General features: G+C 40.4%; 1 protein-coding gene across 9 annotated transcripts; it reads right to left on the bottom strand.

Moving 5' to 3' along the window:
* Positions 1 to 35: 35 nt before the first annotated feature.
* Azi2 (5-azacytidine induced 2) lies at positions 36 to 22,820 on the bottom strand. 9 transcript variants are annotated; one of them, XM_038321647.2, is made up of 9 exons: positions 22,364 to 22,820; positions 19,363 to 19,484; positions 17,144 to 17,364; positions 15,173 to 15,298; positions 14,620 to 14,719; positions 13,693 to 13,841; positions 8,734 to 8,828; positions 4,222 to 4,340; positions 36 to 1,870 (listed from the first exon to the last, which is right to left on the bottom strand). In XM_038321647.2, the coding sequence occupies exons 3-9, from the start codon at positions 17,357 to 17,359 to the stop codon at positions 1,461 to 1,463; spliced, it is 1,215 nt and encodes a 404-aa protein (XP_038177575.1). In that variant the 5' UTR covers positions 17,360 to 17,364; positions 19,363 to 19,484; positions 22,364 to 22,820; the 3' UTR covers positions 36 to 1,460. The 9 variants fall into 9 exon arrangements, with proteins under 9 accessions (XP_038177575.1, XP_038177577.1, XP_038177576.1 ...); XM_038321649.2 differs by having other exon boundaries at positions 22,446 to 22,820; XM_038321648.2 differs by lacking the exon at positions 22,364 to 22,820 and adding an exon at positions 22,030 to 22,336.
* Between the last annotated feature and the right edge of the window lie 140 nt (positions 22,821 to 22,960).

Below are 22,960 nucleotides of genomic sequence, written 5' to 3'. Positions count from 1 at the left end.
ACATAGGCAAGGACATTATTTCACATCCAACTCCATTTTAAAAACAAAAATAATTTTAATTAAAACAATTTCTTGGCATTGTTCAAAACATTATAAGACTCTCTTTACAAAGGAAAACTTCTAATCTTGGTTTAAAAAAAGGCAAACCAGTAAGCTACATTAGACATAAGACAGATGATGGACAGCTCCACAGCCACATGAGCAGTGTCTCTGCTTTATCACACAGATAGTTCCTTCAGCGAAAGCCTGGAGTCTTGTATTTGCTTTATGCATATTGGGTCTTGTTGTATTACTTGGCAGGAGCCTATACTCCCTTGAGTGAGCTGGGTTCATTGGTCAGAACACATTCCAGCATCCGACATCAATTCCATTAATCATGGACAGGCATGAATAAGTGAGTGAGATAAACCAATAAAAAAATAACTGGTGAATAATGAACACTGTTGGGCTGTGTATGATACTCAGTAATACGAGATCTGAGATCCTTTAAATTCAGGATATATGAAATGCCATTTAGGAAGTCTTCCATCAAACAGGTAATACATGGTTACTAATACTCTTAATGCTTCAATCCTGAATTTAGATGAATTTCCACATGAAACCATCTTTGTTATTTCCTTAGTTACTCACAGGTGACTTGCCAATTAGAATGAATTTGGATACATTTCGTAATTAGACAGCACAAAATTTAGTTCTAGATGCAGTTAAATAAAAATCACTTTCTCAGATGTCATAGTGCACAGTGTATAAGACAAACAGCTGTTCTGCTGAAAATGACCACATTGACACACAAGAGGGCCACTACAGATATTGCTCTTTCCACTTTTGACTGGATGTGGTGTAGGTTTATATAGTTTACTCACACACCATATCATTTTTAACTACTTAGGATTTGAATATAGTGGGGAAAAATTGGCCTCAATGGTCATTAGTTCAAGTCTTAGAATTCAAATTGCATTTTAAAATTGTATACACATTTTACTTAAAAATTATTCTAAATCTTAAAACTTGAAACACAATAGCATAGATTTAACCTACTTTTATTCCATTATATTTCAAATTCTTATGCATCAGGAAGTCACAGGAACACAACCTATTCACACTGCCATTTGCTTCTCGATACAATCTGAACCAGCAGACATGGTTTTTCTTTTATATTAAAGGCTGCTTTTTATTTAATGAATAGGTATTTAGGCAGGTCACATACTTTATGAAACCATGTCTAGAATTTCCATTTCCATTCTTAATCCAAGAAGCAAAACCTTTTAAGTGTTATTAAAGGTACAACTGGAAGTTTTCATACTGGAAATCCAACTATACATAATGTTGTACAGAATGTACAAATGTACATATTAGAGGACTGCAAGGTTTTAATCAAAGTCCACTTCCCGTCTAAAGAATCTCTCGGGAGAACCAGTGGGAGTTGGCGTCCTCCTGTTCAAATCAAGAGTCCCATCAAATTAACTTTTGTAAAGGCAATTCTGATTATGTTGATCCAAGTAATGCAGTGGTGGCAAGTTGGGTAAAGGTAAGGTTTTGTTTTTATTTTCGCCAAATGCTGTCTCGCTTGATTTAGGAGGGCTTGGGAATACCCAAGAATTATCTTCCAGAGAATTTCTGCCATAAGAGCTGTGCTCCTGAAAGTCTGTACCATCATTAGGAATCAGTCTCTCATTATCTGTCCATGACTGAAGAACTGCTTTCTCTGATAAAACCTTTATATCTCCTGGTAAAGGACATGGAGCATAACAAGCAGCTTTGCCATTTGGTGACAAAGGGGAGTGTCTTTTGTATGTTGCAGTGAAATTTGTCAAGTGCAATTTCGTGCTGTCTCTCCCAAGGTCTTCAACACACCCTGCTGGGGCGCAGGCTACAAAGGAAGCACAGGCTGAGTGTCAGTTTCCTAGCAGTTGGGCTGTAAACATGTCATATACCAACTCTGTAACTGGCACTAACATGGACATTGCCAGTTTAGTATGTTCATCAGGAAACTGGTTTGGAGATACTGAACAGATCTGAGTTCTGACAGACCACATACTTACTGCCACTGACTTAAGGTCATTCACTCAGCTGCAAATGGATGTAGGAGTCCCTTCCTGCCGTGTCCTCCTGCTGATGCAGAGTCTACATGACATAGAAAATGTCATCTCTTTACAAGGCAAAGACCAGTAAAGCTCTTGGCCTTCAATGTGGCAAGTGAGGGTTTTAGAGCATATTGGTGTCAGTGGGGACTGAGAAAAGTAGTAGTAGGTTTTAAATATATTCCTTTGCTTATTCAAACTTCTCTGTGGGAGAGGGGCCAAAAGTAACTTATTTTTATAAATATACTTTGAATTCTTAAGACTCAAATGAAATTTTAATATATGTTCAATAGTTTTTATGGATAAAGCTTTAAGTTAAATTTCTTAGAATAAATACAATGATTAATATAATTCTGCTTTAGTCAATAAGCAGGTCAGCTTAAAAGGAAATAGGTCTTTCATGCATACTAATGGCTTAGGAAAGACCGCTGTGAGAGTAGTATTTCGCCACAGCCAATGCAGGCATACCGCAGCATCTTCTATTCTTCTCATTCAGTCTGCCACAGTTGGAAGCTACATTTTTTTCTCAACTTAAGGATGATCAAGTGGACTGAAGGCTTGGCTCCATGCAACCTAATTATTTATGTGTGTGTGTGTGTGTGTGTGTGTGTGTGTGTTTGTGTGTATGTGTGTGTGTTTGTGAGCATGAGAATGCAGGTACACACACATGAACATGAAGGTCAGAGGACAACTTTCCGGAGTTGGTTCTTTGTTTCCACTGTGAGTTCCAGGTGAACACAGGTCCTCAAGCTTGTAGGTGAGCCCTTCCACTTGCAGAGCCATCTTGCTGGGCCAACTCATGTAATTTTAGAAGAAACAAATTGAAACATTTGGGGGAGTAGGAAGGGTGAATAGAAAAAACTGAAAGTAGTTAATTCTAGGCAATAGTGATGGGCAGGTCAGGAGTAAGTGAGCCATAACCCTTCTACTTAAAACCATGACTTTAGGGACTCGTGACCCCTGGTCACCTGGACTTAACACTGTCGAAGGAAATGTTCTAGAAACTGACAGTGCAAAAGGCATCAAAAGCCTGTGTTCTCAGCCAATTAAGAAGGAAGATTAGATGGAAAGAGTTCTTTATTCTGCTGCTTTGGAATACACTACTTGTGATGTAAGTAGTTGTACTGACAGCTTGCTCCACACTAGCTGAGTCCCCTCCCTCTAAGGGCAGTCTGACTTCTGCTATCCACCTATGGTATGGTATCTTCATAAGTAAGCTGAACTACTGGAGAACGAGGGAAGGTGAATCATAAATTAGGTCATGCTTGCCTAACACCACATTAATTTGCCTGATTCTTAAGTACCCAACACTGCAGAAATCAAAAGAAACTTTGAATTCTGCCCCCTCCCCACAATGTGAAACATTTTCCCTTACAAACACTCCTGAAAATATTTCTGAAAGAATTTTCTTGTTCTCCTTTAGGACAATCAGGTGCAAATAACAATTTTAAATGAGATGCTGATCACCTTTCAAAGTCATCACATTCCTTTGAGAAATAAACTTAAGGCATTAAATGTATACTGTATGCGTCAGACATAAACCTCTCCTGCAATTGGAGATGCAAACACTCAAACACAAAAACAGCGCTGGCAAAAGTGCCCACTACTAAGTTAACAAAAGCTCAACAGCTTTAGTCAAGCATTGCATGTAAAAAGAAAGCAATGAAAAGTTTTTGTTGAGTCTGCTTTCAATCAGACATTCTGTATGGAAAAGAAAGTCTCTAAGAAGATGTCAGGAACTAAATGAATCAGAGTTGTTTTGAAAATGAAGAGCTAGGTCTTTGGTATACTTCACAGTACTGAAATGAAACTTTGGTTTGGAGTTCTTTTTAAATATGTAGTTGTGGTGAAGGGCCAACTAGAGCAAACCTAACACCTCGGCCTTACACATGAGCAACACTTGGCTGAGAAAAGCCACAAGGGGAAAGAATATAGTACTGAAGAAAAAACACCAGCAACACCTTTATGTGTGAAGCTGACCAGCTAGAGACTGAAGCCGCAGCAGGGAATGGGTGGAGTGGACACACTGCACACAGCCTGTGTATCACAGTCATCGGATGAGATTTTGCTAAGATAAAGTAGCTAGCTGCTCCTCAGACAGTGTGGCTGGAATTGGCATCTCCAGCCAGCAGGGACTTGCCTTTCTTGACTGCAGCTGAGGTCTTCAGTTTCCTGAGTAGTTCTGCTTGCACCTGCGTCACCAGGTGTAGGTTGGACATCTCCCTCTTCAGCTCCCAGTATGCGTGCTGCATGTTATCACTAAAATGGAATTTTAAAAACAAGTTATACTAGTCCTTCTTATGTGTAAAGGGGAATAACTTTACAAACAAGCAGGTTTATATTTATATTGTTTTCTGACAATATAAATGAAACTAAATATATTTAATTGGAATGTTTTAAGTGAAAAAACACCTAGGGATCCTAGGGATAACACTGCCCCAATTTCAAGCAATAATTACTATAACAAGCAGATTATGATAAACATTCTAACCAGTGAGTTTCTTACTGGATCTTAGAACCAAGGGTTTATTTTAGCCAAAACTGCGCAGTGCTGTTAGTAAAATTAGTAACTAGTAAGAAATACGTTCCTCCTTTGTCAATCTGATCAAGAATAAAATTGCATTTATTCATGTCTGGTCTCTGAGTCCATCTTTATCTTTGGATTGTTTTGACACTGTGAAATGAAGTAATGAGGAGATACCCGAGACCACATTATGACAAAATTGAGGCTTCATGCATTACATTCTTTATGTCTGACTGGGCTGTCTCATACTGTTGGTTCTAACCAATGTGACATGACAGCACAAGACATTAGGAGTCACATGATTTTCCCCATAACTAAGCAGCAGCTAGAGAAGCAGATTATAGGAAACAGAACTTCAAAATGCCTTTCCATAGTTTTATAATGAAAAGGGTTTTACATCAGAATCTGAAATTGTTTTATATCTAATTTTAAAAGCTTTTATTGTCCATTAAATTCTCTTAGGCTCATGATTTTCTTTATGTTCTTAATTGCCAACTAAGTGAACTAAAATCTTCAGCACATACTCTTGTTTTACTGCACAGTCATACCTGAATTAGTCAATGTAAGAACTGACTCCATCTCTAGAAACTACAGGGAAACCCTGTCTCGAAAAAAAAAAAAAAAAAAAAAAAAAAGAACTGACTCCATAATATTAGAACCACCACTATCACAGGCTCGAGAATGTAAGTAGTATGGGAAGAAAACACAGCAAACAAGCTACGTCATGCTTCAATTTTTTTCTATCTAATAAACAGAACTTAAACTTCAAAGGGATAATCCTGAAATCTGAATCTAGTATCTAATTAAAGAAGCAATAGGTATTTTAAAACAATTAAACTGTGTGAGTTAAATTTTTATCTCTTTTAACAAGGTATTTCTGCCGTGCTTGGACTGCAGTTTTTATATTATGAACTATACTGCTTTGAAGAAAAATCTTGTATTTTAAATATTGTTATCCTCTGGTATTTTTAACCAGCTCTACCTCAGAACCAGTAAACACTGGAGATGCTTTTTACAACTGCTGTTGCATAACAAAGTCTGTCTTCCGTGTGAAGAAGATCACTGGTTCTATGTAAAATTCTGGGTAGTGGATAGTTTCAAAGAGTCATTTTAAAGTTGGGTCCTGTACTAAAACTCAGGCACACAGGCATGAATAATATAGTTTGAAAATAGTTTACTGTTATAAAATGGTGAATTTGAACCTTACTTTAAAAATATTCATGATACTTGGGTACTCAAACACCAAGTACAGGTCAAGTAAAAGATGATTACAAAGGTATTAGTATCAATACCTAAAGTACATGCTAAAAATTCAATTTAATGATGACTGCTTAAAAATGAGGGTAAAATGAAACTACATCACCAAAATTACCTTTTTGTCCTTTGCTCTGAATGTCACCTACACTAAAACTACAGATTAAAAAGATGCGTTAAGACTGCGGGAGGAACACCTAAAGAAACGGCTCAGACGTTCAGGAGTGTTTGATGGAGGCTGCTTGTTGGTTCCTGGCTGCCCGGCTACCTTAGACCCGAAAGTAATCACACAGAAACTGTACTAGTTAAATCACTGCTTGGCCCATTAGCTCTAGCTTCTTATTGGCCAACTCTTACATCTTAATTTAGCTCACTTCTATTATCTGTATATCACCACGAGGTCATGGCCTACCAGCAAAATTTCAGCATGTCTATTATCTCTGGAGGCTCCATGGTGTCTCTCTGACTCTGCCCTTCTTACTCCCAGCATTCAGCCTAGCTTTCCCTGCCTACCTAAGTTCTGCCTTGCTATAGGTCCAAAGCAGTTTCTTTATTCAGTAATGGTAAATACAGCACACAGGGGACTCCCACATCACAAGAGTGCTTACTGCTCTTGCAGAGGACCAGAATTCAGTTCCTTGCATCTGACTGCCTTTAACTCTAGTTCCAGGGACCCAATGCCTCCTCTGGCTTCTATAGGCTCCTGCACACCTATTGTCCCCATAAACATATGCAGGCTCACAAAATCATGTACAGAAAAAGATACATTTTAAAACCCTAAGATGGGTTGGCAAGTGACCTGAGTTCAACTCCTGGAAGCAAGGAGTGGAACTGAGATCAACTGCACTGTTCTCTCTGACCCCCACACAGGCTCTGTGGCACACGTCCACACTGCTCCCTGATATCTATGATTGTTACTATTTACACACAGGCTCTGTGGCACACGTCCACACTGCTCCCTGATATCTAAGATTGTTACTATTCACATGCAGGCTCTGTGGCACATGTCTGCACTGGCCCTGATATCTAAGATTGTTACTGTTCACTGTGGCACATGTCCACACCGCCCCCAATATCTAAGATTGCTACTCTAAGATTGTTACTGTTCACACAAAGGCTGTGTGGCACATGTCCACACCGCCCCCAATATCTAAAATTGTTACTATTTACAACTCCTCTTCTTGTGGATAACAACATCAAAGCGTTATCTTTAATGTGTGTGAAAATGATTGGTAATTCTATGTGTGTGAACAAATGCTGAAGCCATTATATAAGAAATGAAAAGGCAAGTTATCTCTCAACTTCTCAGCAGGGTTCCAAACAATCCTGATGAGTACTGGGTGTTTTATATAAGTGTTTTTGAGCCTATGCATGGACTGCATACCAATACCACTTTGCCCTACTTTCTTAAATGGGTGTATAATCCTAACTTGCTTTAAATGACATAAGAAAAATACATTTTGTATATATAGTTGCTTCTAAAAAACTTATATAGCAGTTTCTTGAGTACTAAAATGATAGTCACTGTACTTGAGAGCCCTGAAAAATAACACCTAGGAATAATGATGGCTAAGTATTCATTATGTGCTAGGCACTTAACCACATTCTCATACCATCTTGGCAAAATGGCTGTGTGAGCTAGCGTTCTGTCAACCTGACACAGGCTAGAGTCATTGGAGAGCGAGCCTCAACTGAAAAAAATGCCTCCATAGGGTCAGGATGAAGGCAAGCCTGTAGGGCATTTTCTTAATTAGTGATTGGCATGAGAAAGTCCAGTCCATTGTGTGTGTGTGGGGGGGGCACCCTTGGGCAGATAGTCCTGGATTCTATAAGAAAGCAGGCTAGGCAAGCCATGGGGCAAGCCAATAAGCAGTGCCCCTGCACGGCCTCTGCATCAGCTCCTGTCTCCAGGAGTTTCTGTCCTGACTTCCCTGATGCTGAGCAGTGCTGTGCAAGTGCAGGCCATAGTGCTTCATCACAGCCACGGTCGCCCTGACTAGGGCAGGGAAATCTCATTTTGCCCATGAGCAGACAGGTTCATAAGTCAACTCCACGAGATTGCCTTTTCAAAGCAATCTTACTTATCCACTCTAAGTACTGATCACACTGCCCTTTTAGGGGACAATATTTTCTTATAGGCATTATTATTATATTTACACCATGTACCTGTAAAGGAGTTGATGGCCCACACAAATAGGCTTATTCTAAGTACAAATTTTCACCCCTCTATCTGTCTGCATCTCAGAAGAGCATTCTATGTCCTGTTCAGAGAATACTGTAAAGTCCGGATCTCTTGACCAACACTATATAACAACCTTTTTGTAAATGAACACTGTTCATGACAAAAAAAAGGAGAAATGAATTCTCTTTATCTAATGTATGATTCTACTTTCAGACATATAGTTTTCTTTAGCATTTGAAAATTCACTCCATTACTCTAAAGAAGTGGTTTTCAACCTCGGAGTCCTGACCGGGACACCAGATATTTACATTATGATTCATTACAGTAGCAAAATTACAGTTATGAAGTAGTAACAAAATAATATCATGGTTGGGGGTCACCACAACATGAGCAACTGTATTAAAGGGCTGCAGCATTAGGAAGATTGAGAACCACTGCCTTAAAGGAACTAAAATGGTATTTGTTATAGAATTAAAAGATGTATACTTTGAAGATTGTAATTTCTCTAAAAAAAGTCTTTCAAATATATTTGATAGGTACGGCATAGCAGATCGGGCCAAGCCTACTGGTAAGTAAATGATAAATCATTTTTATAAGTACATGATGACCAGAGATTACAGCTGGAGCCCAGAGTATTTGCTACTATGGTTAAAGTTCAACCACATCATGAAGGTAGAAAGCACAGAGGAGACCTGTGGAGAAGGCCCTGGTGTGGAGTATGCTCCTCCCTCGACAAGCTTGGTCTGATGAGATCTCTGTCCTGCAGAATGTCTTCCTGAGATGGACCCTGTCATGTGTTTAACAAAGAAAAGAAAGAAATTATTTCAGCTTTCTCAGTTCTTCACTATCACAGATGTTTCAACATCCGCAGAATATGTTTATAATTGTATAAAGTGTAAGACTAGATTTCAGACTCAATTTTAATCACACACCGCCACCTATCCCCAAAATGTCCGAATCACTCTGTTATTTGGAGCGTTCACGCTTTCACTTTCATTGTGAACGTGTTCTCATGAGTCTGGAATCCATAAACAACGTCTCAACATATCGAAGTGTAACCCATTACATTACTGCTATATTTGCATGAATTCTATGGAAAATGGGAGATTATTGGCATTATTTCTGTACAAAAAAAAAAGCAAAAAAATGGACAAGTTACTATTTTAACCACCGAGCCATCTCTCTAGCTCCAAATTTATTTACTTTTATGTGCACTGGTGTGTTGTTGCCTGCATGTGTATCTGTGTGAGAGTGTCAGGTCCCCTGGAACTGGAGTTACAGACAGTAGTGAGTCACCATGTGGATGCTGGAAATCAAACCTGGGTCCTCTGGAAGAGCAGCCAGTGCTCTTAACTATTGTTACTGTTTTAAGTCATACATTTCCTCATAAAATGAATGACCTGGCAAGAACTTTCCTGTGTGTGTAAATATTTTGGTCTTTATTTTAAAAAACTATATAAGAAATTGATTCCAATTTCAGAAAAAGCAATTTTATCTCTAAAAAAACCCCAAACAAACCCCATGAACTATGCCTGAACAGTATTCTCACTTGAGAAACGCTACAGAGTTTTATCTTATTTTCCATCAAATGCATATGGGCCCACTGGTTTTATTTTTCTTGCCGTGGGCAGAGGAGAGACTGTAGTGTTTTAAAAGCACCACGTTATACTAGAATCATTCTCAGTAAATGAGGCCGAGGCTTCTAGTTGTCTCATCTTCTTCACTGATAATGGCGTTTGATTTCGGGTTCGGCACTGTGTTACCAGGTCAAGACTGCATTTCCCAAACTTCCTTGCAGGTATGGCCTCGGCAAGAACTCTTAAAGTCTCCACATCCTTCAAACTTATTTATTTATATTGTAGGTGTGACACGACAAAACGAAACCAACAACCCCCAAACACCACACCTATAAAAGATATTTTAAAGAATCTAATGCACTCGTGATCTTCTGTGCCACACACTCTCTCTGTAACAAACAGTCTCACAGGTATTAATGTGTTTATCAGGAGGAACTGCTGGTGTAAGGATGAAAAAAATTTACTATTCAGTATCACTTATATAACATAATATAGACCAGGCATGCGGCTCACTCCCATAATCTAACACGTGGGAAATGAGTAGGACTGCCATAAGTTTGGAGACAGCCTGGGCTACAGAGTGAGTTCTGGGCCAACTTGGGCTACAGAATAAAGGTCAGTTTCAAAAGTACCATCCCAATGCTATGCGGAACAGCGGAAAGTTATTAGGACTTCACGTATACCCTGCATTTCATGTACCACAGTATAGGATTTCTAATATTTGGGGCCCTGGCTTTACTGCAGTGACAAAGTGCATGTGGACAGCCTGTGGAGAAGGAGAAACAGAATCAGCAATGCATCAGGGAGGTCTGACCACCAGCATTGGAGACATGCTTTGGGTTGCTCTTTACTGGTCTCCATAGAGAATAAAATAATCCTCAGACCCCTTCAGTTTTTGGGTCATTAATTAAAAAAATAGGCTCCTTAGTGAATATTTAAAATACACGTTTACTGGAAACCTTCTCTTGAAAGCCAACAATACAAAATAAATATTGTTAGGGTAAGAAAATAGTTTTATACCTACTGTCACTGCAGAAAAGTTGAACCTAGACCAGCAAAAAAAAAAATCGTCAAAAGGACTGTCCTTAACATACAAAAACTCCTTACGAAAGTGAGTAGGCTGCACTGCTCTGAAGAGCACACTTGGGAATCCCTCATGGTCCACATGTCCACAGGCACTATAGCTTTCCTGGGACACTGCCCAACATGAGGACCCCACACTGGCTATTTACTTTAACTCAACGTATTATAATTACTGTGGCTGAGTCTGAACTCTCAAAACCAACTGCTCTGAATGTAAATGGCCAGGGTAAGGTGTTGGAAAGCCCAGCAGAGCCACGTCTGAAATGCTGACCTTCCTAAGAACAAACACTAGTAGCCACGTTCGCTAACAGTCAAGAATAGAGAGCTACTAGTGTGACCACAAAGGCTGCTGCTACACACCCAGAAGGTATCCTAAACTATGTGTCACATAAAATGATTTCTTAGCATTTTAAAATTATGGGCAGAGTAGACACAGACAAGTTATGGAATATGAACATAAACTACTTTCTTTGGCTCATTCTTAAATTTCTATATCCAAGAGGATTTTACTCAGATTTAAAAGTACATAAAACATCATAGTTTTAACTTGGAAACCTTGGAAAAAAGCCACCAGCTCTTGTTAGTTTGTGTCTTATCAGGTGTGGTATTTTTCACGGTACAACCTCCTGCTGTCAAGAATGCATGACTAGGAAAGCAGGACAGCATTCAGGTTCTCTTGCCCTTTCAACACTCCTCCCTACCTCACACCAAACTCTTAAAGGTTTCTCGCCTCTCAGAATTCATGTCATCATCAGTTTAAACTGATGGAACTTTCAAAAGGTTCTTGTACTTCTAATAACCTGTTTCTATGAACTGCTAGCATACAAAAGATATAAACTAAAAGCATATTTATTCCCTAGCACCACCTAGTGGAACAGAATAAGTAAGAACCACACTTCTGAATTACTCTAAACAAATTTTTGTTTTAATGTATGTACTGAATATACTCTGTCCATGTACTATGCTAACCTTTTTCTACAATCCCTAACTTAACATTTATGAAAAGAGTTATTTAATGCCCATAGAAAATAAATTTCTTGAAAGTAAATGACAGTAAGCCAGATTCGATTCCCATGATCGCATGGTACTGTTTCTCATTCTACAGTGAAAAGTCTATGTATAAAATGTAAACATACTTTATAGAGCTATCAAATTATTTCCTTTCAAAAAGAGAATACACACTGACAATGATTCCGAGTTTCAAAGTGCCAATCTTCTCTAGCAAGCAAGCAAGCAAGCAAGCAAGCAAGCAAGCAAGCAAGCAAGCAAGCAAGCAAGCAAGCAAGCAGCTGTTTTAAAGGGACTCATTAGTGCCTGCGGTCACTTATGGAACGGAATGCTCAAGTCTGAAGAAATGGTGATGTCTAGCCAGCCACAAGTTTAAAGGTAGGGCAGTAATGTTTAGGGCAGTAATGTTTAGTGCAGTCAAGGCACAGAGACAGAAACCATTTGGGCTCTAAGCCAAGTAGACATCAATTTTTGTGGTGCTTTCTTTTACCAGGTCCAGGGTTTCCAATATGGCTTCTCACTGTCAGTACAGATGAGATTAGTCGGATGAAAGCAGAAAGCTGCCGTGCTCCGACATGCAGCTCATTCTCAGTCAGCAGCCACTGACAGATAAAGACTACATTCTAGAAGAGAGAAGTGTGAGCACATCTGCCACATTTGAGGTATGGGTACACAACTCTCTGGCTGAGTCAGAGAATGGCAAGCACTCCACTTTTAGATGGTGACCTCCAGGGGAACGTGGACAGAAGTCCTTAGCAGTATGTAGGGCTTTGGTGGGCAAATAGTTAAGCTGAGAATTAAAATACAGAAATGTAAAAATATTCTGGTGCCATTTTTTCATATTCCTCAGCTTCTTCTGAAAACTCAGCTGTTTTTGAATCTAGGGTAGATCATGGTAAACAAACTCCTAGGGAGAAACTGAGAGGCAGTCTGCGTGAATGAATGACTTTAGGCTAAGCATGCTAGGGTAGAGGCAGTCTGCGTGAATGAATGACTTTAGGCTAAGAATGCTAGGGTAGAGGCAGTCTACATGAATGGGTGACTTTAGGCTAAGCATGCTAGGGTAGAGGCAGTCTGCGTGAATGGGTGACTGTAGGTTAATCAAGCTATGGCAGCAGGCGTGGCAGATGATTTTCTTGTTCATTTTCCTAATTCTTCAATTCTCAAATGTTTTGAGTCTTCTGAAAAGAAACAGGCTATGTAAGGCTTTCTTTGTTAGTGGTAAGCTTGTTTTTTTTCCCCCAAGAATTCTATAATGATGTCTCTTTTGTCTAAACTAACCAAACCGTTAGGTTAAATAAAATAGAAAAAGTTAGAACTAAGTTCTCTTTAAAATTTTCAGACACATTCAAAATGAGAGGAACCCTATGGGAAGGAAGTTTGGGAAAAATTAAAATAACCTGTGGTGGTTTGAATGAGAATAGTCCTCCTAGGCTATGTTTAAATGCTTGGTATGCTGTTGGTACAACTGTTTAGGAAGGGTTGGGAAGCATGGCCCTGTTGAAGGAGGTGTGAGTGACACTGGAGGATGGGGCAGGAGGTGGGATCTGAGGTATAACAAGCCCATGGGATTCCAGATAGCTCTCTTTCTCTGTCTCGCGCCTGTCAATCAGATGTAAGCTCTCTGCTATCGCTCCAGTACCCTGCGTGCCTGCTGCTGTGTTACCGGACATGATGACCATGGAGTTAAACCCTCTGGAACCTTGGCCCCCAAATTAAATGCTTCTCTTATAAATTGCTTTGGTAATGGTGTTTTGTCACAACAATAGAAAAGTAACTAAGAAATGTTCAATATACATTTTAATCAAGTCTTAAAACTATATCCTAACGTGAGAATGAATATATAGGATATATGAAATACTAGCAACAATGAATATTCTTTGACTGTAGTTAATTATAGACCTATGACTTAGTACTTAGTTACAAAACCTATATGTGATGCACGAAGTGCACAAAGTTCCCAATCTAACAATGCTGAAGTACCGTCTGTTTGGCTTTCTGCAGCTCTACTTTGAGATCGTTGCATTCCTTCCTCATGAGCTCCAGCTCTTGTTCCAAACCATGGATCTTCAAGTCACAGTTTAACTTTTCTATCTCCCAGTTAGATGAGGGTGGATTTAAATTCCTCATCACTAGAAAAAGGATAGACAACAAAATAGTTATCTTTGCTTTTAATACCAAATACAGTTCCTAGGTGACACTGGTAAAATATCAGTAAGTAACCAGCACAAAACAAGCATAAATACTAAGGCTCAGCATCATGAACTCCATCCAAGTTTGCAATCTGACTGACAGAATGCATGTCAAAACAATTTCACTCCTAAACACTTGACTATGGAACTTAACACACCTGGACCCTACAGTACCTGACTTAGTCCTTCATTCTCCAAAATTTCCCGCCCTTCTACCTGGGAAGATCTCACATTGAATTTTTTACTGAAAGATCTGTCAATAGGTGTTTCTTTTGCTTATCTCATGAGACTGTTGATGGGAACAAAGCTATCATCTATATTTCCCAGACAAACTTTCCTTTTCAGCATCTCATCTATACATTTCATCAACTTTCAGGAAGAAAAAGATTTAAGAGACAATCAGGCTACTCCATGACAATGTGTTTAACTGTGGGCAGTAAGTTCAGTAGGAAGGCCAAGTCAGGAGAACTCAGTGGGTAAGAGAGGATGGGGTTTTGTCTTTGCTCCTCTACTTCATCACACACTACCCTTGAATAAATACATCACATCTGTAGGGAAAGTACGATTTTCAGATAAAGAAAAGTTAGTAAGATATTGTGTGAAAAAAAGAACAGAAAAAAATTAGCCTTTATCATACAGATATAGGAAACAGATTATGAATATAACACACAAATGGAAAGATCAATATTAGAATATTCATAAGAAGTAAGTGGCATACCCTGCTGAGTTTCCACCTCTGTTCTTAGCTGCAGAAGCTCTACTTCTTTAGACTGTAGCTGTTCATTCAATACTTTCAAAGATTCAGTGTTGTCTTTATTCTAGTTAAGTAGGGAAAATGCCAAATTACATTCAATAAAATCTCTAGGTTTGTCTTATATCTTACTTTTTAGGTCAACATTGAATAAATCTCATTCTAATTTTTAAAAGCAAGATGGGGAAAATGAACCCTGATTCTTTTTGATCTTTTTGTTTCTTAGGACATCACTGCTCACTGGATTAAAAACAAAACAAAAACAAAATAAAACGTCCACAATGAGTAATCTGACCTTGTCATACTTTCTTCAAAGTCAGTCAGTGGTGCTAAGAGACTTTAAGTCCTGAACATCATTAAATACTAAGCATTTATTTTTGTATGTTATTGGAAAATATAGTTTTTCATATGCCATGAACATGTTTATTTTACGTAATAAATGTAAATGTTTAACCCTTTAATTCTAAACTTCTAGCAAGACAAAATAATTAAAATATAAAGTATTTTCAAATCAACTTACTATTTTCTCCAATTTGTTCTTCAAGCTGTCTCTCTCAATGCAAACCTCTCGATATGCGTGGTAGGCCTTATTCACTTGTTCTCTTCCCACAGAACTTGTTTCTTCATCTACTCGAGCTCCGACAAGCTGACAGCATGAAATTAGGGGAAGAAACGTTCAGTGAGTATTCTGCAGAACCACGTAAGTCCATCTCGTGGTGGCTCTACATCTTACTCTAACCACGGCAATGTAAGGATAAAGCCTACCTTTGCCTATAATTAAGTGACTATTAACTCCCACACAATCTCACTAACAAGACAAATATAAGAAAAAAAACTCAATAAAGAAATCCAAACACATACGTTTGTTGCTCATCAGTAATCTGTACTTTGTACTATCTGCTTTATAATAAACGTAATCATCACACTATAATACAGTATATTGTCTTGGAAATGTCTGGGTATTTTCAAAATCTACAGTATCTAATTTCTATCACCAGAAAAGTATCAAATCAGACTTGACTTCTTAAGGAATACACATGCCACTTCATTAAATCTTACATTGTTCCAGCAATTGAAATTAACAGGATTGATGGTCACAGAGTACAGATTTTGTATGCTAACTATGCATTAAATTCCATGATTTTATTGAAGTTTAAAAGCATAACATTTATGCCAATATATGACAAGCAGACTTAATTACTAAGTTAAAATGAATGAGAAGAAATTATGATAATACTAAGAAATGACTTGCTTGCTTTGCCATCCCACCAAGCAAATAAGTTCTACCAACACCCACCCTCAAGTTTTTAAATACGGGGAAATTTCTTAAGAATTCATTTCCTGGACTGGAGAGATGGCTTGGCGGTTGGGAGCACTGACTGTTCTTCTAAAGGACCTGGGTTCAATTCCCACCACCAACATGGCAGTTTACAGCTGTGAATCCAGTTCCAGGGAATCTGACATCCTCATACAGAGACACATGCAGGCAAAACCCCAATGTACATTAAGTAAACAAATTAATCTTTAAAAGAAAACAAACTCATTTCTTTTACCATTTGAAGCTCTTGTTTTTGTAAGATAATAGTACAAACTTGATTTGAAGAAATAAACTAATTAGAACTTTAAAATGCCATAAATAAATGTGCAACCAAGAAAAAGTTTGACATATAAAATCAAGTTAAGTCTGATGATTTAGACTGCATTTCAGCTACCTCATATAATATTCAGAAATGTAACCCTCAGTATGGGAAGTACACATCAGCTCCAAGGGTTACTCCTACTTTCCCAGGAAAGCAAAGAGAATGCAGAAGTAAAGGGTCTGTCCAGTCCCGCTGAAGAGCTTGCCAACCACAGTGAAGCAAAGTCATTTACTAGGATTTTACTCTTCTGTACAGACTTGGAAATGGTATTACAGGCATATACCAGGGCGGGGAGACAGCTCAGTTGGTAAACTGCTTGTTGCACAAGCGTGCAGACGGGAGATCAATCCTCAGGTTAAAACCCTGGTGTTGTGTGTACTTGTAACCCCAGTAATAGGTAGACAGTGACTGGAAGATTCCGAGGCTTCCTAGCCAGGCGCAGCCTAGTCTAATTAGTAACCACTATGACCTAGTATGAGATCCTGTCTCAACACAGAAGGTGAACAGCTCCTGAGGAAGAACATCTGAGGCTGATTTCTGGCCTTCAAATATATGCAGGCACACATGCGTGTGCAACACACACACACAAGGAAAACACTGGCAACAATACATAGCAATGACAGTAGGCAATATGAAAACAAGGAAAAGAAAATGCTGGAACAGAAAATCTAAGTTTTTAAATCCTGTCCTACAAGATCACCAAGCACATGGTACAACTGATGCAACATAGTTTAGTGGTGAACAATTTAGAAATTCTTACTTAGTCTTGGAAGACAGATTAGAAAATATTTTAAATATCAAATATTTGGAATTATTTTTATGTCAAAGATAATCAAAAGAAAAAAAATGACCTTTTCTTCCAAAGCCCTTATTCTTTTCTTTAAGAAAGAGTTTTCTTTCTCTGAATCTTTAAGTCTCTTCTTGATGTCTTCATACGCGGTGACAAGAGCAAAATGTGAAGCAACAGACTCATCTCCTGAATACCCGGAGAGTGGAGTCACCGTCTCTCTTCTGTGGGCTTTCTCATGATTCAGAATGCAGATGTCATCTTCTACTAGTGTGTCCATGGCAGCTATGGAGGCGAGAAAGCAGGGAAGATAAGCTAGATTTACATGGTGAACACTGAGAACAACCTTAAAGCTATCCTTGCAGAGGGAGCACAGGGAGACTGCTATAAGCAAAGCTGCCCAGGCTCTAACACAAGGCTCAGGGGCTGGGTGACTGAGTGGGTAAGCTGTTAAGGCTCAGGAAGTATTAATAACCACTTTTATAGTATAAAGGATGAAAATGATTACAGATAAACAACTTAGATCCAGTACTAAAATCCATTACTATTAAGTTCTATAAAAGTGTGAAATTACACTGGATTAGGGTTCAGCAGTAGAACATTTGCCAAGCATGTATCAGGTTCTAAGTTGGATCCCTAGCTAAATTAAACAGGACTGTAAAATACTATTTTACCTAAAAGAATATTATACAAAGCTACATATAATAGACATTATATATAACTACATATAGCAAATCTATCTACCTACCTACCTATCTAATAAATGCTGTGATGCAGTCTAATTTTAAAGGTGGTAAAAACTGTACCCTCACTATTCATCTGACTTAAATAACAAACCTACCCTAATTGGATAGAATTTATTGAATTTGTGTATCTTCTAAAATCAGCTAAAACCAAACACCAATAAACTGCTATACGAAGGTAAGAAATACTTTTAAAGACCTGAGCTTTTTACACTTTTGTTTTAAACAAAGCTCCAAATAATTTAATTGTAATATCTGTATTCATTTTTACTATTAATCATTTTCTAAGCAGAAATACAAAATAAAACCCACAAAACCCAGAGTGACTTTGTACAGAAAAATGATTATAATGTATAGGTAAGTAACATATCTGAAACTTCTGGAGCCAGAGGGATGGGAGATGGTTTTCAAAGACGGTACCAAAAAGACATTAGTTGACTCTTTTGACTAAATTTAATCACACGTAACCTTCTGACAGTCTGCTAACTTCTAGTAGGCGCACAACTTTAAAGACATGACAGCGTGAGGAGGGGGAGCTGAAAGGGGAGTGACAGGAGGTAGGAGACAGACCAGAGAGTAAGTGAGGTTTACTTTTATGAAGAGGCTGTCAATTTTGGCCCTTATTCCATAAAATGTTTTCAAAGATGGCCTAGACTCGACACTTACACTTGTTAAGAAGATTCACAACTGTTATGGTCTGGTCCCCACAGTGGTAGTATTGGTGTTGTGGACCTTCCAGAAGTGTGGCATTAGGGAAGAGCCTTAGGTCATTAGAGGCATGTCCTCAAAGGAGACTCTTGTACCTCTACCTCTCTTTTCCTACCTTGATGGGAGTTATTTCTCAGTGCCCTGCCACGATGGGCCACTTACTCCCCCCAGAGGTCCAAAGTCAAGGCACCTATCTTAATAACTAAACTTCTAAAATTGGGACCCGAAAAGTTATAAGTAGCCCATTTACTCATATTTCACATCAGAACACGAGGCTGAGTCATATAACCACCAATCAACTACTTGGCCCTGTCCTGCTCAGAAGCATCCACTTTAATTCTCAAGGCTCCCTACAGCAAGAGGTAGAAAGTCTTATTGCAGAAGAGAAAATTGGCCAGGGTGGGTCAGATTAGTGTTTAGCAGATGCTGTCTGGTTTTAGAGCCAGAGTTACTAATATTTTCCCCTCCACAATCAACCTTTTTTTTCTAAAGAAAACCTTACATCCATCAAGACCTTAGAAAATGAGTAGGGCAGCTCACATCGTTATCACAGTACTTGGAAGGCTGAGCCAGAATGACTACTACCAGTTCAAGGCTGGCTGGGCTAGAGAGTGAGTCCCAGGCAGTCTTGGGCTAGCTACAGTATGGAACCCTGTGATAATATAGCTAACCCTGTGATAATATAGCTACAAAACCAGCCAGCTGGCTCACAAGTTTGATGCTTCTGAGTAAATGGCACTAAAGTAAAATACATCAAGCTAATGCTAATATGCAACATTTTAAGAAACTTGCTTGTACCTATTCTTATTTACCAAAATTAAAAAATACTTACATTCCAATAATCTTTAACAACTTAGTGTCAAGAATAGACAAACACAGTCACTGGACTGCTGCTGAAGTCCAGCGGAGGAGCATCTCTCTAGCATAGAGAAGCCTGGGATTCTGTGTTAAGTCCTGCAAGGTGACAACAGTTGCTGTGAGACTGTGCATCTACCAGGCAGCAGGTCACAGCACTCCTCTCCTTCCTTCTGCTCTTAACATGCTTTCCACCTTCTCTACCAGGACGATCTCCACACCGCTGGTGCCGAGATTATTACAGATGTCTCACGCAGGGCTGGGCATTCAGTCTCTAATTCCCATCACTTTGACTCAGCATGCATCTCGCCAGTGACTGGTGACCACTGCAAAAGGAAGCTTCTCTGACCAAGTCTGAGAACAGCCCGGATTTGCCCATGGCTGCAGCAGGGCTGACTGAGGGAGTTGGGTTGAGTGGTTTGGGCCTGGGGAGGACTGGGAAGCCCTTACCTGCCTGCATTGAGATTAAGGTTAGGTGGAAGTTGGACCTTGTGCTCAAACCAAATACAGGTTCTTCATAAAACACTGAATGTTGTAACTGTAATTTTTCCCAGTAAGAATCCAGATAAGCTCTATGATACAATAGCCTAAGATTAAGAAACTCAAGTTCTAGTCTGTGATCTGTCACCCTGATTACATACTAGTTCACTTCAGCTCTCTGGATCTCAAATCTCATAGCTATACATACATTACAGGCTTCGACTGTATCATTAAAATACCCCTCCTAATCCAAATACAGAATGGCAATCTGAACAGATAAAAAGAAACTCACAGTTGTGTCAGAAACTGGCTGATAAGTTAGATATAGTTACACTAAACTTGGCTAGAAAGAAGGTACCAACACCAGAGTCAAGGAAATCGACTTAGAGAGGTGAGTAAATGTCTTTATGATCATACCTGTGGCACATGAAGGAGCTGGGGTTTGAATTAAGGCCTACTGTGCATTACTTTCTAAAGTGAATACTGTTTAGAATTTCCATTGGCGGGCTGGAGAGATGGCTCAGAGGTTGAGAGCACTGACTGCTCTTCCAGAGGTCCTGAGTTCAAGTCCCAGCAACCATATGGTGGCTCAGAATCATCTATGAGATCTGGTGCCCTCTTCTGGCCTGCAGGTGTACATGCAGGCAGAACACTGTATACCTAATAAAATCTTAAAAATTTCCATTGGCTTCCTATCTTTGAAAAGTTAGGATATTTGAGAACCCCCTTCATCTAGGTCAATTAAACAATGGGCAAAAAAGATTAAGTCTTATGGAGGAGAACCAGGAAATAACAAGTGGCTCTTTTTCTCATTTTAAATAATTAGGGGAAGGAATGGCTTCTGTTCCTTTAAAAGGGATTCTCAAGTGCCCTTTTAAAAAAAGATGCCAGCACTTCATCGATGCACCTTTACAACCATATGCTCTGTAATTCATTAAGTCTCCAAAAGCTGAAGCACTATCAGATATGCAATATGAGCAATTCCATTTTCATGATGATCCTGGCTCATGGCCTGCAGCAGTCCAGAGCCCAGCTGCTGTGGCTAAGGCATTCAAGACTCAAGTGTGGCACTCGGCCTCCCTCACCCTCTACAGCAGTGCAGCTCAATGCAGCCAACACCTCCATGACATACGGTCAATAACTATTTTCTAACAATGAGGTAACTTCAATTCAGGGAAGTGCCAATAAAGTTAGGTTGGTCCCACTGAGAAGTTTATTATTCTTATTGTTATCGCATCACTTCATTCAGTGGGCACGGCAGTGACCTGCGCTAACATTAACGAAGCACTTCTGGTTTAGGCACTTTTACACCAGACACTGTGCTTCACCGTATTTTTTTAAAGAGGTCTCACTGTGTAAAAGAGGCCAGCCTGGAACTCAGAAATCAGCATGCCTGTTTCCCAAGTGCTACGATTATTTAGGGCGCGTGCCACCATACCCAATGTGTGCTTCACCTTTTAATGAACTAGGTAGTTCTTAGGAATTCTTTAAATCAATGTAAAAACACTAAGATGGGTAAGCACATCTCAAGTCACAGGAGAAGTAATTACACATGCAAACAGGTTGCCAACTCAGAGCCAGTACAGCTCTTAGAAACTGTTATCTGGAAAGTGAGCAGTGTACTTCAGAAAAGGGGAAAGCAAGCAGGAGTAAGAGGCTTAACCTCTAACTCGTGTTAAGTGAACAGATGGAAAATTCAATGCTTACATCCCAGGGCTTTTGATCTAATCCACTGCCGTTTCCCATGACAGCATGCTGGCTCTTAGATATTAAACGCTCACATTTGCATGAAAACGAGCATTTATGAACCTTAGGGCATTCAGTATTTTGTAGTCATCCAGCAAATAATCCCAACTATTCCCAGTTTGAGAGGATGGAGTGAGCACCGCAGACTGGGTCAGGATATTTTTTGGAGAACTAGAAATGAAACTGCTTTAAGGTTTTGTTCACTCCAACTAAAAACTCAAACGGGGGGCGGGGCGGGAGGATGTCTTCTGTATTTAAAGAGCAGAGGCCAATTTCAACCCCAGTGGTCAATGTTTTTGATTATCGCATTATTATGTTCTGAGCAATTTACGTTCTGATTTGTAGTAGCTTCCATGGGTAGTCTATCTCACCTCTAAGAACTGAGTTCCCGGTGAGGAGGACCGGAGTGCTAGCCTACCTTGCAAAACAGCCGAAAAAAGACTGGCGGTCACTGCCCAGATGCCGTGTCCCTTTCCCTTTCCGATATAAACGCCACCTCAGTGCAGGAAATAAAACTGAAAGTATTCCCAGTCGACCAAAGTACGGGCAGAAATTGAGCAATCCACGAGCCGTGAAGGCTTAGGAAGAGCCTGTGGCAGCCGGGCGGTGGGGATGGCAGGGGCTGGGGATGCTACGGTGGGCCGCTCCGTACCGCAGAGGGACGGAAGACGACGTGTGTGTGGCCAGGCGACAGCCACCAGGCCGGTCCTGGCCGTCTGCACCCTCCAGGCGAGCGCGAGCGATCCACTCACCCTGAACCCTGGCTACGTAGGGCCGCCCCCAAGGCCACCGGGTTTCGCTTCCCCAGTGTTTGGAAACCGACTGAAAACAAACCGGGTCGCCAGGGGTCACCACGGGCTTCCGGTTTCCTCGAAGACACCGCCGCTCCCCCAGTCAAGGTGGCCGCCGCAGGTGCACCGAGGGAGTCCCATGTCTTCGGCCGCGGCTTCCGCGGGCCTGTCGTCGAGGGGCTTGGAGGTCACGGGCGAGCCGAGCAGGAGCGGCCTGGGGCCGCCCGAGCAGGCCCGTTACCCAGCAGCACGCGCGCCAGCTCGGGGGCCGCTGGCGCCCGCTGACGAGAGGTTTCTAGAAGGGGCCACGAACGCCCCGCAGCCCACAAAGGTGTCGCCGCTGCACACACCCTGTGAACCAGCGCAGGGCTACGAAACCGGAAGCGGGACCTGAAGGATCTGCGGGCACCGCTGAGCGGCGCTCTGGCCGGGAAGGGCGGGGCGTACTACAAGTCCCATAAGCCTCTGCGGGGCGGAGGGGGGGCGGGGGCGGGCGGCGCGCCACGGGTCCCGTGAGCCTCCGCGGCGGGGCGCACTACGAGTCCCAGTGGTCTCCGC

Source organism: Arvicola amphibius, chromosome 3, assembly GCF_903992535.2.
Source record: "Arvicola amphibius chromosome 3, mArvAmp1.2, whole genome shotgun sequence".
NCBI lineage: Eukaryota > Metazoa > Chordata > Mammalia > Rodentia > Cricetidae > Arvicola > Arvicola amphibius.
Note: the sequence above shows the minus strand (reverse complement) of the source record. Positions and strands in the feature narration are given on the sequence as shown.

What these genes read in the sequence shown, in the direction of transcription:
- Azi2 (XM_038321647.2), bottom strand. Translation starts at nt 17,359, where the DNA reads ATGGACACACTAGTAGAAGATGACATCTGCATTCTGAATCATGAGAAA. An exon ending in AGAACAAATTGGAGAAAATA is followed by an intron (nt 14,720 to 15,172) that starts GTAAGTTGATTT and finishes CTACTTAACTAG; the next exon opens with AATAAAGACAACACTGAATC. An exon ending in AGAGGTGGAAACTCAGCAGG is followed by an intron (nt 13,842 to 14,619) that starts GTATGCCACTTA and finishes TCCTTTTTCTAG; the next exon opens with TGATGAGGAATTTAAATCCA.